Source organism: Alligator mississippiensis, chromosome 4 (assembly GCF_030867095.1).
Source record: "Alligator mississippiensis isolate rAllMis1 chromosome 4, rAllMis1, whole genome shotgun sequence".
NCBI classification, from domain to species: Eukaryota; Metazoa; Chordata; order Crocodylia; family Alligatoridae; genus Alligator; species Alligator mississippiensis.
The window spans coordinates 102,884,872-102,901,843 of record NC_081827.1 but is presented as its reverse complement, the minus strand read 5'-3'; the positions used below and the strand labels follow the sequence as shown (position 1 = coordinate 102,901,843).

At 42.1% G+C, this 16,972-nt stretch overlaps 1 protein-coding gene across 2 annotated transcripts in view; it reads right to left on the bottom strand.

The window, feature by feature from the left end:
- Positions 1-16,972, bottom strand: part of LARGE1 (LARGE xylosyl- and glucuronyltransferase 1) — a 424,798-nt gene that overhangs the window by 67,574 nt on the left and 340,252 nt on the right. For both annotated transcript variants that reach the window (XM_059726428.1, XM_014608235.3), the window contains exons 8-9: positions 3,539-3,651; positions 1,162-1,287 (exon numbers count right to left, since the gene is read on the bottom strand). In XM_059726428.1, the coding sequence (XP_059582411.1) occupies positions 1,162-1,287; positions 3,539-3,651 (239 nt within the window). The remainder of the gene's footprint in view (positions 1-1,161; positions 1,288-3,538; positions 3,652-16,972) is intronic.

Sequence of the window (16,972 nt, the reverse complement as noted above, 5' to 3'; positions counted from 1 at the left end):
ATGTATTGTCTTTTTAATCATCTTCCTCTTCCTTCAGCCAGCCAACAATTTCTTAGATGTAATGTGACCTAGAAGTTGTTATACTTCTAAACAACCTGCAGTGAAATCTTGGTCCCACTGAAGTCAAAGATAAACTTCTATTTGACTATAGTGGGGCCAAAATCTTGCTCCTATTAACTTGATATCAATTAGCTCTTCTGCAAATGTGTCTTAAAATACAGGTTACTGGAAAGTATATTGGTATAGTAGGTCTACATGTTTTGCATTAAAACCAATGGTCTTTACTTGGTTTCTACTAAGCCCTTTCTCAAGAAAAGCCCCTGAGTTATTAGTGGAAGTCTGTTAGAGTATAGAGTTAGTTAAAGCTGAATAAGGACTATATATGGTCCCTTTGATTTTGGATCACTGTACAACATGGCAATTTGGTTCAGAGTTACACCATTCTTTTGATCCTTTTTGTCAAAATTTCTTTATGAATCAACTCTGTTTAAAAACTCTTCCTTCTTGATCAAAATACAAGTGCTGCTGTCATTGCTTGTTCATGAGTAGTTAAGAACTGGAACAGCAGCAGGGTAACAGTTCAGGAAAAAGTGCCTTGGTAAAGACATACAGGGTTTAAATGAGGGGGAAGTGCCTCATCTGAGTACAACCAGATTACCTCTAGGAAGTGCTCTTTATCTTTTGCTTTCATGACTACCAAAAGGCTCAACACACACACACACACACACAGAGGCCAAGTACAGACATTACACTTTTACTGGTTTACCGGTATAAGTGATTGGATACTGGTCTATACCTGTAACAGAACAGAAGTTTGGCGCACACAGACTGGTTTAAAAATGGCAGAACCCAGTCTAAGATTCTGCCCCCCCCAGGCAAATGTGTGTTCTGTTCACTACCAATTTAAACTACACTGCTTACAAAAAAACACATAATTTAGATTGATTCTACCTTTGGCTTTTTGAATGTCTGTACCTAGTCCTCGTTTCCTTCCTTTTCTGACCTTCTCTTGTACTCTACAAAGAACATATGTAACACTTGCACCTGCTTTCTCTTATTTAAGGATGTGCCTTTTACTTCTGCCATTGTGAAATTTCCACATTATCTCCTCAAACACAACCAATATCCAAGCCATGGGCTTGCAGCTTCTGTTAAGCTTACCTTTAGGTCAGACACATCTCTGTAGCACTGCTCAGAACGGGTATGGTCAGACAGCTGTACATTCCAGAAACATTGAAGCTGGTAGACAAGGAAGGGGTTCTGTTTGATGACTGCATTGAAGATATCCTAGCAAAAAAACACCCGCAAAAGCAGAAAAAATAATCAGGCACATCATTATCAGAGACAGAAGTATATATTCCTCTGAACTGATTGACTTCATCCTGCTCTCCTTTTGCTGGAGACAGGGAAAATAGTGCATTATTACATTAGCTGTCAGCTCCATAAAACCTATATTCAAAATTCTGCTTTGGTTAAAGGCGCTGTCACCCTGAGGGCTGGCAGGTCACACTAGACCAGGGGAAGAGCCTGTCTTAACACAGACAACTAGCAGATTGCTGTTGGATTTTCAAAACATATTTTGTACCACTGGAAAATAATAGTGTGCCCCCCCTACCCTGGACAGTCATACATGGCAGATGGTGAGATGTTACAGTAAGTACAAAAAGCTTCAACAAAGAAAAAAAAGAACAATCTGGGCACTTACCCATCTTTAAGAACAAAGAAGTATTGGAGTATTAGTTATTACTCTGTAGTGCCATCTGTAGTTGTAGATGTTTCAAGGAAACATATGTAAAACAGTCCTACAAATCAACTTACAACATATAAGCCAGACACTGGGTATGTCTACATGTGAATTTATGCATGCCTAAACTTAATGTGCCTTAGCCTAATGTAATAAGGCTTGTGTTTACATGTGGACACGCCTTAGTCTAATGTAATAATGCACACATCTACACATGGATGCCTTAAGGTGCCTTAACGTGGCTGCCCTGGTCAGAACCCTGGGCAGCTCCTGGAAGCCTGCGGCAGCGTAACCATGAAGTCCAGTGTTGAACCTTGTCCAACACTGGACAAGGAGGTGGGAGCCTCCAGTCCCCCTGGACGTGGTGGGCCTGGCCGCCGCCTCAGCTCTAACCCCTCTCCCCATGATTCTGCCTCCTCAGCATTGGACAACAAGAAGGCCAGAGTTGAGCTCATGGGGCCCTGTGCTGCCGCTGGGCACCACTAAGAAGCAGCTGGTGCTGTTCTGCTAGGTGCAGATGCAGGAGCTGGAGTGGCGGTTCTGGCAGCAGTGATCCCTATCAGTATGCAGTAAGTTGGCAGAGGGGGCAGGAGGCGCAAGGGCTCCTGCCAAAGCAGAAGAGGGAACACTTCCCTCCGTGACTCCCTGCAGGGGAAGGGGGCAGCGCAGCATGGGCAGGGCCTTTGCTAGTGGCTCCCCTGCGCCTCTCCCTCAGGGCCAGTTTGCTGGCTGGGCAATGCAGCCCTGCACACTGACAGGGACCGCTGCTGCTGGAACTGCCACTCCAGCTCCTGCGTCCTGCAGAACAGCACCTGCTGCTTTTTCTTCTTGGCAGTGCCTGGCAGCAGTGCGGGACCCTGTGGGCTGTGCTCCAGCCCACTCAGTCACATAGTGTTAAGGCTCTTTAAGGTGCCCACACATGTTTAAGGCACTTTAACTAATTGTGCCTTAATGCAGGTATTAAATTTAGGCACGATTAGCCTAACATCATAATTTTTAAGGCACATTACGGGCGCACACATGTAGACCCCTGTCCTTAAGGTGCCTTAAAAATGGCTAATGCGCCTTAAATCACCATGTGTAGATGCACCCTCTGTTCTGTTTTGAAGTAGGGGCACAGTGGGAGATGGTGTGGGTGTGGATGCCCTAGTAGTTCAAGTGCCAGATTAATATTCATACAATCTGGATTCACTTCCCAATATAACTTTCCCTGTGACCTTGTGTAAGTCACTTAAGACCTGAATCAAAGGCCACCCCAATGGGGGTCTTCCCATAAACATTAATAAACCTTGGATCAGACTCAGATCAGACTCTTAATCTTTCTGCGCCACAGCTTCCCATTCTGTAATACAGGAATAACAGCACTTCCCTATTTCACATGGGTGTTATGAGGCCACTACATTAATGACTGAGTTTAGGGTGCTGCAGTGGTACAGACATTAGCAATATTTAGAAACTGACAGAACTGGAATCACCCATAAAAAAATCCATAGAGAAAGAAATGTTATTTTCAGACTTCAAAAGCCTGGAGCCTTTTGTTTCACAGAAAGAAAGGCTGAAATAAAACTGTAAAAAGGAAAAGGCCCCAACTGTATCCCTTTGAAAATCACTGGAGATGAAAATTTTAGTGCTTATTTTAGTGCTGTGGATAAATCTCTAGCCCTACATTCAAAATCTCCCCCACAATGATGGTGCACCAAGTTCTGTGTGCTTATAAAGAGAGCATGGGATGCAACACAAATACCTCCCTTCCCACATCCAAGAAGCAATGTTTCTCCAAGACTACTTGCTCACCTGGTCAGCCAACGAGGTGGACAGCATGCTCATTAACTCTCTTTCAGCTGTGAGTCTCCACATCTGCTCCCACTTCATCTTTCGCAACTTATCCAGAAGTAGCAGGATAACCCCTGGTAGGATAGTGCAATACAGAGAAAGAGAAGAAGCCGTAATGAAACGTTCAAGGCAAAGACCACTGTAGTTAAAACCCAGAATGTTAGCAAATTTCAAGTGATTGGGAGCCATTATTGTGGTAATTTCTCGACCCCTGGGTTTGACTGAAATTGGGATAAACATTTTATGACACTGGCTACCATCATAAATTAACTTAAATGAAAAACAATTTATGAGGAAAAAAAATACTATTATGTTACTATGGTGCCCGTAGGCCTCTCAGGATTTGTACCTCATTGTGCCATAGGACTTCTCTGCCAAAGAGTACTTAAGACCCAAGAAGGACAAGACATAATAGGGACCTAGAGAATACCATGGGAGTAGGTGGTGAGAGGAACATGTGGTAACAGGAATAAAACCAGAGTTGCATATAGCACAGTAAGGTTTTAGGACCTCACTATGGCCCTAAGACAAAGCTTCTATCAATTCTTGAGGCTGTGGCATGTCAGCTGTACTCAAAATGTAGAGAATAATCCAAGAGCCAACAGAAAGGAGAAAGGCAGCTCATCTGGCTAGCTCCTGCCACTTTTACAAAGAACAGCAGCTTACGCCACAAAAAGACCCACTGACATGAATGGGTAGATATCTGGGATGAAATCCTGCCCTGCTGAAGTCAATAGGACTTTTACCATTGACTTCACTGTGACGGGGATTTCATTCACCCTTAAAGTGTAAAATATTATGTGGAGTAGGTATGGCAGAACCTGGATCCTTGTATTTTTTTTAATTACTTAGGGCCATGGGCGACATGTGACCCCCCTGACACCAGTCAGCGACTGGGGTGGGGTTCCCCTGGCGGGACAATCGCACTGACAGTGGGGGGGATCCCCCTATGACCACTTCCAGAAGCAGCATGGTGCTTTTGCTGGCGGCCCCACTCCCCAGGCAGTGCTCACAGAGGGGGTCCGGCGCTCTTGCCTGCCCCCCTGCCTGTCACCTAAACAGGGAGTGCGGCCTGACAGGGGGTGCACCAGTGCTCTCAGGGGGTGCACGTGCACCCCCTATGTGTTGCCACTGCTTAGGGCAGTGGTTCTGAATCTGTGGTATGTGTACCACCACTGATACACAGACCACCTGTCAGTGGTATGTGTTAACAGATTTCTTATAATTACTTTATATGGCAAAAATTTGCTGGTGGCACTTAAGGTTGTATCATTTTAAATTGGTGGTGTGTAATCTGTCAGAGTTTGGGAACCACTGTTTTACGGTTAGATTATGAATCCAATGTTCATCTGAATAAGCAGCTACTCACAGGAGGAGTCCTAGTGTAATCACTGAGAACACTTTGGTGAGTAATAGATCACCTTTGTAAGGAATGGATCCAAATCTACGCTTTGTAGAGTGCTTGTCACTGTGGCAACACATGTTAAGCAAGGGGTGAAAAAAAAGGATCCTCAGGTCAGAAAGCAATCTCTAGATTGCTCAATATTCAGTATTGGTTTTGGGTAGAATTACAAAATGTGCAAGAAAGCAATGCTGTACAAGTAATGAAGCTGGAATTAAAGAATTTTCATCTAATTACTTACAAGCCGTTACTTGAAAATAAAATATTTTACCAGACTTAGATAAGAATGCTGCCATGGGGAAAGAAAACTGGTTGAAGACCAAGAACAAAGAGTGCTCATAAATAGTGATATACCAAGTAGGTAGGAGGTGTCTAGTGGGATCAGTGATAGGTCCTGTCTTATATTATACCTTCATTAGTGAAAGAGGGAGTAAACAGAATATTAATGACACATGCAAGTGATACTAAACTGGAGTCCTTGTAAAATTAGCTTATCTAAATGTTAACTCAGAGGGACTATAACAAGAGCACACACGTATTTGATGGGGCAAAACAAAGCAAAGAGAAAAAATGTTCAAGGGAGTCCAATGGGATACAACTAGAAATAGCAGGAAGCAATTAAGGAAGAGAAAATGTGGGCTGAATTTAAAAAAAAAATAAAAAATCCTAGGAATCCCTTTACATTTCTAAAATAATCTACCAATGGAAATGTGAGAAGTCCAATTTCATGAGCTTTTAAAAAATAAAACAAGCCAAAGAAACAACAAATAGCAATGGTGAAATCCTGCAGTTGTGGGGAATAAATTGGATGTGGTGATGGTTATTTGAAATTTCCATTCCCAACCTCTCCAGCTCTAGAGAGGTAGTTAGCCTTGTTAGTGTGACATTTAGCAGAATGCAGGGCAGTGTGGCAACAAAGGGCATTTGTACACATACCTTTTTGTGCTGCGATGCACCAGAGATGCACTGCATCAGACCAGACTTGATTAATTGAGTCTGCTCCGCATGCAAGCGGATGCACCCAGCATTTGCATAAATGGCAAAATACATGTCAGCGATAAGAAAATGGAGGCAGTGCACTTTTGAATTAAAACACCTTCTATGTGTTTTAGTTCAAAAGGGTGCTGTCACCATTTTCTCAGTGCTGATGAGCATTTCACTGTTTATACAAATAGACAGGACGCAGTGCTGGGCACTTTACAAAATGCCTGGTGCTGCATCGCACACACACCTAAAAATGCCCATACAGACTAACTCATTCAGAAGGCAGAAACTTTTGTAGGTTACAACCTACTTTGTCAGATGCTATGAATGGACCTGAAGAGAACTTCCACCCAGGGCAGGTCCATTAATACGATATGACAAAGTCAGCTGTAACTTACAAAAGCTCATACCTCTCTGAACAAGTTAGTCTCTATGGTACCACATTGCTGGGCCTTCTGCCTTATAGCTTTGTGATAATCCAAGTTGTAAAACATTACATTTGAAAAGTAAGGACTTTCAGAAATAGACAAGGAACTGAGAAATTCCTAATTGCAAATTATGAGGAAGAGATCATGTGTTTGAACTTGATTACAATTTAGGAAACTGAACTTTGTGCTGCCTTGTGAACTGCGTAGAGGGAGTCTTGGCAATGTATGGCCTATGATACATTTTGGTGCCATTCTCTAATCCTGCTCATCTGATTCCCAAGTATGAAGGAGCTTTTTGCAGAAAGAATGCCCTTTCATCTTCAATTTCCCCTCCTGCTTCCAGTGGTTAGGCTAGGAATGGACACACCACAAGGACACATCATAACTTATTCTTGCTGAATAATTTTTTGTCCAATATAAGAGAATCTTTTATTCTAAACGCATTCAGCAGCACTGGACTGGAAGCACAGCTTGAAATGTATATGCAGTTTGCATATGTGTGCATTTGTTTCCTGAGAGTGTCACTGTGGACTGGCTGAAACTCTAGGTCAACATAAAACATACTCCTTTCACTGCAGAGGCAGATTAGGTGACATAACCTCCCATCCCTCTGTCGGTTATTTCCAGATGGCAAGAACTGTTAACTTTGTTTTAAGAATGTACGGTACCTGAGGTCATACACAATCTCTTTATTAAGTAAAAATATCATTGAAGATTCAGTTCCCTCTACTATGGCAGGTAAAATGGGGTTTACACTTTTAACATATGTGCACACCATCATAAAAAACTATAAAATGTTGCCTCTTAATAAATATTCTTTAAAAGCTTGATCAGAAGAGGAAAGAGAGAAAAATGTTCTTTATGTTTGCAGTACTCTCCATTTAGTCAGCCTCTTACAGTTCTTTTACTGGGCAGTAGATTATGGTGTTACAAATAAAGAGATTATGATGTCTTGTAGGGCTTTCACAGTGGGCAAAAGTGGGGGGCAAAAGTGGGGGGTTGGGCTACAGGAATAAATGAAGAAAGTATGTACATGAATTATGATACAGTATAGCACAGGAAACATATTCACGGTTTTTAAGCACAGTGGTGTCAAGAATAATTTATAAGTGATTTATCCTCTAATTTACTTAAAGGTTTGGTTTGAACACATTGTTAAAATCACCATTTATGACCTGCACTGCAAAACTGTAATCTACTGCTATGATAAAAATCACTGACGGACAATATTTATAGAAAGGTTTAAATATTTACTCATTAGTATTAGTGGGATATGCACTGAGGTGGGAATTTAATATAATTCATTTAATTAATATTATTTAGTGTAACAGCAAAACATGCGAGTAAGAAATTCTTAAAATGATGCAAAACAAGATCAGTGCCTTCTCCTTAGAATCCAAAGCTTAAAGTCGTTCCGCTGCCAGAAGGATACTAAATTAACAACACAGCATCCCATAAGGCTAAACCAGCTCTGTGCTACAGAAGCGAAGGGCTTAGAAGTGTCCATCTTTTGGGAGGGGGAGTGACATGTTTGTCTCGAAGGCCCCCTTCTCTAGAGCCAAATGGACTGAAGTCTCATGCTGGATTCAAGATGACATACAGCAGAATGTCGTGGGGCACGGGGACTTATCCTTAGTTGCTGTGATGGGGGAGGAAGACACTAAAAAAAAAATTGTCAAAGGAATCTTTCATGAACATCTGGCTCCAGTTTTGTGGCTTTTCATCCTTAGATAAGAACGAAGCATTTTCCTACCCGACATTCCCAGACTGAAGGGGGGGGGAGGGTGGAGAGAGGGGGAGGGCAAGGAATTTGGCAATGAATAAATACACAGAGAAAAGCGGGGCACCAATGGGCTATAATTAACCACAGCTTTGGACTGTGAAAGATAGTCGGAGTTAACATTACAGAATGGTGAATGACTCGCAGAACATTTAAAAAAGCACTCTGTTTAAGGACCTTTCTGTTTCTGTATGGTTTAATAATTTCCATGCTTCTCTTCCTTCCTTTATTACTAAGGACTATTTACATAGAACTAGAGTATTTGCTCCTTAGAAGCTCATTTGCTCCCATCATGCACTGGGTATCCACTAGGGCTACATGAAACACTACAGGCACTGAGTTGATAAAGAAGGGTTAGGGTAAAGCTGGGCATTTTTTTTAAGCAAATAGCAAATATGCCAGTTTTAGTTGGGCGGAGAGAGGGAAAGGAAGAACGAAACACATTAATGCATTTGGAGAACACTTTTGGCCAAAACAACGAGGAAATACATTTCTTTCAGGAAAAGCAAACATTTCAACAACTGTTTTCAAATCTGTAAAGAGAAGTTAATTTTTTTTTTCCATGGAATGGACATTAAAAAACAAAATAAAACAGATTCCTGCACTTTTTCAGCTTTGCTGAATTGACTCGTGGAATCTGATGGCCCCATAAGAGATGTCAGGTCTGTTTAACAAAACAAAATATCTTGATCTTGGTTGAACTGACCCCAAAACAAAACTATTTAATATCAATTTTCCCATTGGAAAAATTAAAACTTTGTTGCCAGAATTTCTTGATCAGCAATCCTTCTAACATAAGGACTCCTAAAATTCAGAGGAGCATCGCTGCTGGAAGTTACAAAGCTGCATTCAGCAAAGGATGGAATCACATACAGGAGATATAGTGAAAACTAGGAAAGCTTTCATATTTAATCCATTTATTAAAGTGGCCATTTTATGGCAGGTTAAAAAAATATTCAGCATTTGGAAAAGAAAGTTTAGTTGCTGCATACCTCTGGAAGCACAACCCCGCCAGTTTCTATCAGGTAGCATAAAAAGCTTTTGTGAGAGTTTGGGCAATACCCAATTATGTGAATAGCACTTCTGAATAATCTATTTTAGGTTTTTATAAGGTGCTTATCCCTAGTGTGTTGCAGCACTAAATTGTGTAAAAAGCAAGTAGGTACATTGTAATACACAAAAGATGCAGGTATCTTTTGGGTGTTATTAAATATCTAGTTTAAAGTAAGAATGAATTTTAAACACTCATTTGGGATTTTACAGTACATAAGAAGCATGACAAAGCCCAGGCACCAGACCACCCACAGCGAGAATGTAGTGAGAAGTAATGCAATAAGTTGGAAACACTGTGGAGGTTCATTATAGGTTACACTGAGATTTTTAGCTAGTATGGCTTATAGATGGGAAAACCAGTGTGGAACTGCAACATCGACTCACCTCCATGTTTACCATAAGGTGATGATACCAAGGAGACCCTCCTAGTTCAGAAACTTGTGCACACCCTTAAGTCTCTGCAGGATCAGCAGCTGAATAATCCCAGTACCTGAGATAAAATCCACTAAGCCAGACCAGAAAGTTTACTAGTTATTCATACCAGAAGATTATTCAGTTAAACAATAAATACTTATGTGGGCCACACTCTAGCAAATTCTGCACGCAAAGAATTTACCCATGCATTGCTATGTACAACACGGATCAGGGACTCTAAGCCAGGGATCAGCAACTTCTGGCACACGTGCCAGAGCATGGTTTGAGAGACCATTTTCCTTGGCATGCCACAGTTGACTTGGACTCTAGGCAGCTTCCACCAGCAGTTGCCCAGAGGCTGGACTGGCTGCAGCATAGGGCTCCGCAGCCTCAGCACCAGTGCCCTGGCTGCAGCAGCTGTGCATGCACCTCTGGACGTATGGTCAGAAAGCAGCCTGTGGTAGCATAACTGTGGCTCCTCCCCCACCATCTGCCCAGAGGCGTGGGGGCAGCTGCCACTGCCATGGAGCTGGTGCTGGGGCTGCGGAGCCTGGCACAGCTGTTTGCAGCCTTCCAGCTGCCTGTTACAGCTGCCCAGAGTCCAGACCGGCTGTGGCAAGCAGCTGGGAGGCTGCAAACAGCTGCACTGGGCTCCAGAGCCCTGGCACTGACTTTGTGGTGGCAATGGGTGCACACACAGATCACAGCACATGGCGGGAGAGGGGCTGGGGCAGCGTAACCCTTGCCCCTCTCTTGCTAACCACCCAGAGTGCTGCAGCCCGTGCCAGCAATAAGGATCAGGCCTCTTGTGGTTCCCCATCTCTGGCATGCCAAGTCGAGGTGTGGGTGGAGGTTGGGGTGATTTTGGTACTCTGACCAAAAATGTTGCTGACCCTTGCTCTAGGCTACAATATCAATAATAAATATTAATAAGTTTATATGTATGTTAGAAACCCAAGAAAATCAGATTTAAGTCTGAGCTTCCCTAAGAAACTACCCAGTAACATGTAAATACCAAACACAACTGTAACTCTATTCAGAGGTATAAGTAGTTTTGCACCAGTGCCAATGTTTTCCAAACCTGGTGACTTTGTGCTCCCCCTGTAATAGTCAGGCACTCCTGACCTCCCCCCTACTGCAGTTGTTGCTACTGCTACCCTCACCACTGAGTCAATTCCCACTGCCTACCTCCACCACTAAGTGCTGCCAATTGCTCCCAACACTGGCAATAGGCAGCAGGGAATTTAACAGTGAGTAAAGTGGCAGCTGTGGGGGCCATAAAAGTGGCTGGAGGGGTCTGCCTGCCCCCAGCTGCTACTACAGCCACAGCAGCTTTGCAGTGCCCATACATCTGGCTGCTGCTGTCACCACCACTGCAGACTCCCTAAGGACCCTCTATTCTACACTCCCTTTAAGTCAGCACCCAGGGCTGGTACCCTGGTTGCCCATCCCTAATTATGCTACTGATGCTATTCCCAGTAGAATTTTTAATAGTTTTTCTTTTTCAGATTCATAAAACATCTTAAGTTGCTCGTCTTAGGGAAGCCCATGCACAACTGGATATCAGTACATGAGATAAGTCTATTAGGAGAGGGCTGGTAAAATTATTGGTTTGATATATAGACCAGCCATTTAATTCTTGTTCATAACTGTCTAAAACTAAAATAATTTCAAACTGTATACTGTTGTTGAATGCTAGGATAATAAAAACAGCAGCTTATGATTGTAGTTTGTAGCATGTAATAAGGGGAGGACTGGCACCATAATACATTTGTACTGTATTTCATGTATTATTTCGCTACACAAGTACACACACACACACACACACACACACACACACACACACACACACCCTTTGTATTTTTAAACACACTTTAACATATAAGATGCTCAAAGAATGTTTTCAATTAACATGTAATGTATTCACTTAGAATACAGAACACTTCCACATTTGAATGCTTCTCTCAAAACAGAGTAGAACACAAAACCTATTTTGAATTGGAAGTGGATGTCCCTCTGGGCACAGTGACTGAACACATAACCTTACTATTGTGAATGTGTATATGGAAAGTGAGATGGTGAGGGAGTGCATTCTGAAGCAAGTTTATCACAGCTACTCCATCGGGAGCCCAGTTGCTTTTTGACCATTATAATCACTTTGTTAACACTTGCCTGATGACCGCTTACTGAAATAAAGCATGTCTATCTTTTGTTTTGCCTCTCTTTTATGATTTGCCATTTCTTCCTGAGCAAATTTAGGCTGTAGAAGGTATCCAAATATGCCTTTGGCTCATGGTACAAGTCTATCTGTCTGTCCATCTGTTCATTCTTCCTTCCTTCTACTTACACCTCTTTGAAAGATTTAAAAAGAAATTTATGTGCCCCTAAAGTGACCTTAGTTTTAGGTTTCCTTTATCTGTAAGAAAAATTTCCCGCTTTTTACAGGCTTTCAAGGCTGCTGGAGAAGAGCTTCCATGAAAGGTAAGCCACAAAACAGCAGACCTAAGAAGGCCCAAAGAAGGCATGTTACTGCCAGTCACCAAATCTCATGGGAGCCCCTGCTAAGCTCTCATCCTGTGATAAAGTGTTCTGAACGTGCAGATTTCTGGAAGGCCAGAGAGAATGGAGCAGCCCTGACCATTTCTCTAGGCCCTGAGGAATAGGGCTGCTCTTGTACTGAACCTAGCAGGCACACAGAAATGAAGCACCCTTCTTTTCAACTTTTGCAGAGACAGGGCTCCCTAGTTCTCTTGGTGAAATGAAAACCCCTAGTCGAAGGGCTCCCCCACTTCAACTTCAGAAGGTTTCTCAGCTTCCTGATAGCCTCCACCCTTTGTAACCCTTATGAGAATATCTGGGTTCTCTCATATTTACATGCTACAACCCCTTTCCTTGACCATGACATAAAACAGGCTCAGAGGTGAACTAGTAATGAACAAGCCTTGTCAGACTCTCCAGCTGAGCCCACAGGAAGGAGGCAAATGCATTCTTATCTTCTTCCCCAACCTAGGCTGCCTGCTACCACCTTCCCAGGAGAACTCAAAAAGTCTGTGGAGCCTGGTCCTCAGTGCTTAAGGGCACAGGCACATGAAAATGTTTCCATGAAGTAAAAAGGGATGTGTATATGTTACTTATTAGCTGCTCTATGGCAATTGCTCATGTGCATGCTCTTAGCCCATGGTAAATGAAAGCCAAACCCACAGTAGCATCCTTCCACTTTCACTGTGGGCTTAGTTATCATGGTTTAGCTTCCATTTGCTACAGGGTAAGAACATGCATGTAGGCATGCTGGTGCTTGCTGTTGGCATCCAATACAAACAATTCTTTTTTGGGGGTAATCCCAGCCCACAGCAATGGACTAAAGAGGTCTATCCATGATCTCTCGCTTGTGGTTTAAGAGGATGACTTTGATTAAATGGTCTGTCTTGGAATCCTGGAGACCAATTTGGCATATTGAATTCAGATGTATTTGATGTTGGACAAACCAGAGGCATACACAGATCCCTCCCCTCCTAGAGAGGCAGACCTTGCACTCCCTATCTGATGATGTAAAAGCCTATAGTTATAGTGCATGTCATGATCTGTATATAAAACTCCTGAATGTGCTGAAGGAAGCTTTGTCGAGATCTCTGTACTACCTTGAATACCAATAGGGTGATATGAAGTCTCATTTCCTTTGGTGTCCAGAGATACTGTCTGGAGATTTCTGATATGAATTCCTTATACTGACAAGGAGGTATCCATCACTATACTTGGGTTTGATGGGAGAAATGTATTTAAGGCATTGCTTTAAGTGAGGGAGGAGTGCGTTATAAAAAGGATTACTCCACAGAACATATACAGGAATCAGATTCGATTTCTGTCTATCAACAAACACCCTGAAAGAGCAGTGTTGTGGGCTTCAGACTGTATGACACTTAGACAGAAGAGGCCCTTCTTGCCAGCCAATCATCCATAAATGGGCAAACCATGATTCCTGCCCATTAAAGTGAGTGGCCTCAACTGGAAGAACCTTGATGAACACTTCTGATGCCTCTGTGAGGCCAAATAGAAGGAACTTGTACTGGTAATAGTCAGGAACCACCATGACTCAAAAGGGTCTTTTGGTATGAGTGTGTGATGTAGATATGGGAATATCCATCTTGTAAAACCAGAGTGGCTGGTCAGTTCCCCTCTGGCAGAGAATGTAACATGAACACTAAAGTGACTGCTTTGAACTTGAGTTTGTGACTGAAAACAGTGAGCCTTCTTAAATCCAAGATGGGGCATCATCTTCCTTTTCACTTTGGAATCGGAAAGCAACTGCTTTAAAAAGACCACAAGGTACCACCTGTTATAGCAAGATCTGGTTAGAAAGGACACCAAAAGGCAAGAAAGAATTAAGATTTGGGATGGACAGTGAATTTAACAAGGTAGTTGATAAGATCTCAGGAAGAAGTGTACACTACCCTTTACTTTACCCCCTTGGCTGTGGCCAGGGGGAAGGGCAGGGCTTAGGTGTACTCTATGGATACTGATAAGGCAAAAGTCTCCAACTGAGAGCACAGGCCACTTCACAATGAAGATGTGAATTTGGACAATTACTTGAAGGAAAATTCTTTAGAGAAAATGTTAAGGCCTGTGGATGTTACACTACAGTCTGTTCCCATCAAACTGATCTGTTGGATGTTCATACAGACTTCATGGCCAGAGGAAAAAATGTGATTAAACGCAGCTACATAGATTCTTAAGAGTAAAAAGTCAATAGGGACAATTATGGTAATCTAATCTGACCTTATACACAAAACAGACCATATAACTTCTTTGAATTAATTCCTGTTTGAACTTCAGCTTATCTTTTAGGGGAAAATGCAGCCTTGATTTAAATATTTCCAGTAATAGAAAATCCACCATGATCCCTGGAAAGTTTTTTTCTTATGGGTAATTCATTCATTGTTAAATTTTATGCTTTACTTCTAATCTGAATTTGTCTGGTTTAATCTTACATCCATTAGATCTTGTTATGCATTTGTCTGCTAGACTGAAGTGCCCTCTATTATCAATTTTCTGTTCCTCCTGTAGATATACACATACTGTGATCAAGTCACCCCTTAATCTTTTCATTGATAAATTAAGCAGATTGAGCTCCTGGAATATTCTGGTGTAAGGCAAGTTTTCCAATCCTTTAATTGTTCTCACAGTTCTTCTCTGAATACTCTGAACCTAACAACTTCCTTCTTGAATTGTGGACATCAGCCCTGGACATAGCATTTGCACTAGAACGAAATACAGAGCTGGGATAATCTAGTTCAAGCTTCCCTAGTTATACATTAGGATTACATTAGCCTCTTTGGTCAAAGCATTGTATTTGCAAATTCATGTTCAGCTAGTTATCCACCATGACTCCACCAGTCTTTTTTTTTTTTTTTAATCACTGCTTCCCCAGCAAGAGTCTCCCACCCTGTAAGTATGGCCTTTGTTCATTGTTCCTAAATGTATGCATGTACGTTTGGACTTACTGATGCTCATACACTTGGAGTGAATTTCTGGAAGCCTGCATGAGGCCCAGATAACTGGGCTTTAGATGACTGTCCTCTAGGAAGAACAAAATTTCACTCCTTATTCGGGAGCAATGCAGACTCTACTGGGTTATTTTATGCATCAGCTTCCAGACACTGAGTCTGCCCTCTTCTATTTGGGCAGGTGGTAAAAAATTTCACTGAAGCACCCTGCTTCCAACGTGACCAGTCACGTACAAGTGTACAGGATGCCACAGTGTGGTAGACCTTTCTAGCACTTTCCACTGATAAGTGGATTTCATACAAGGGGGAAAATATTGGGTCAGATTTCCACCTAATATAAAATCAGCTTAGCTCCACTGAAGTTGAAAGATGTCTATTTACAATAGTGGAGGATCCAATCCATTGTGCAGGGTTTCGTCAATTTTCCAAGTAGGCAAGAAAGGGAGAAAATTAGCAAAGAATGTTGCTCTTACTCACACTATCTTTTCTAAAGGCATCGTATTTCATGTAGAATGAAATGCCAATAATTTAACAGATTTTCCATTCTGAGTTAAGTGAGGAGAAAAAAATGAACATAGAAGTAGGTAATTATCTCAGCTGGCTTCTAGTAGTAACAGCCCACAATGCTAATTGTAGGGATGAGAATGGTGGCTGGGAACTGGTGACAGCCTTCATTGGCTTGCTGCTCAGTTAGGGCTTTAACAAAGCAAGGAAAGAAAGAAGGAAAGATGTACTGAGTTGGACAAGCAGCCTTGTCAATATTTCTTCCTTTTTATTTGGAAGGTGGTGAAGTTCATTTGTTTGGTTTTTGATTTTCAAGAAGCAACCACATCATATTCTGGCTGAGATAAATAAAACATTGCTAGAACAATTAAGGGAGGGAGAACAGGGATACAATCTGAAAGTGTTGCCTTGAGAGATTGACTGACATCAGAACACTTATGTAGCATGCTACCACACTCGTTTTTTAACTCTCCTTTAGTTCATCTCAAGTCAGTTAGAAAAATAATACTTTTGGCTGCTTATCAGCTTGCTCTTTGTTTGGTTGCTTTATAAGAAGTATCTAAATATATATTATGACAAAGAAGATTGTGTTGTCTAATGCAGTGAGTTTCATCATGAAGACTACTTGTGGTCTCTGCCCATTCCCTTATTCTTTAATGTTATAATAAGAATTGTGGGGTTCAATTCACAGCATTAAACACAGTCATTTTTTGTGAAGAGTAAGTACTGTGGTTTTCTGCTTATAGCTGTTGGTGGTTCCTAGGTGGATGGCTACAAATCAGACTGCTTTCTTTTTCACCACCTTTGCCTGCATAGCTCTGGCATGGGAGCAACACCTATTGGAATGGTACTGAAACCTCTTAGAGTGCTCCATCTTCTTCCCTGAAGCTCAGTCCTATGCAAGCAGCATGGAAAGCGAAAGGCTGAGAAGCTGCCACAAGAACAGTTAAGGTTGGAAAGAGACAGAATAGGGAAAGAGGACAAATTGATTCAGAGGGAAAGAAGTATACTCTTCTTTCTGATTCCCAGCTCACACCTGCAACCAGACAAGTGGGGGGAAATCCAGTGGGTTCCTTCTCATGTTTTTCTTCTGGGTAGTATGCCACACGCTAGGAAATCAAAAAAGGTGAAAGCTCCATCCCAAGCTTAAAACACCCATTGGGATAATCAACTGACTCATCAGACATCTGCTGGGAGGACTGCTTGGAGTCATCTTGACTGCAAGATGAACATGGGCCGACAATGCAAGGTCACGGTTGGCAGGGCTAACTGGACCTTATCGTGCATCCACAGGTGCATCTCAAGTAGGGCCAAGGAGGTGATCCTCCC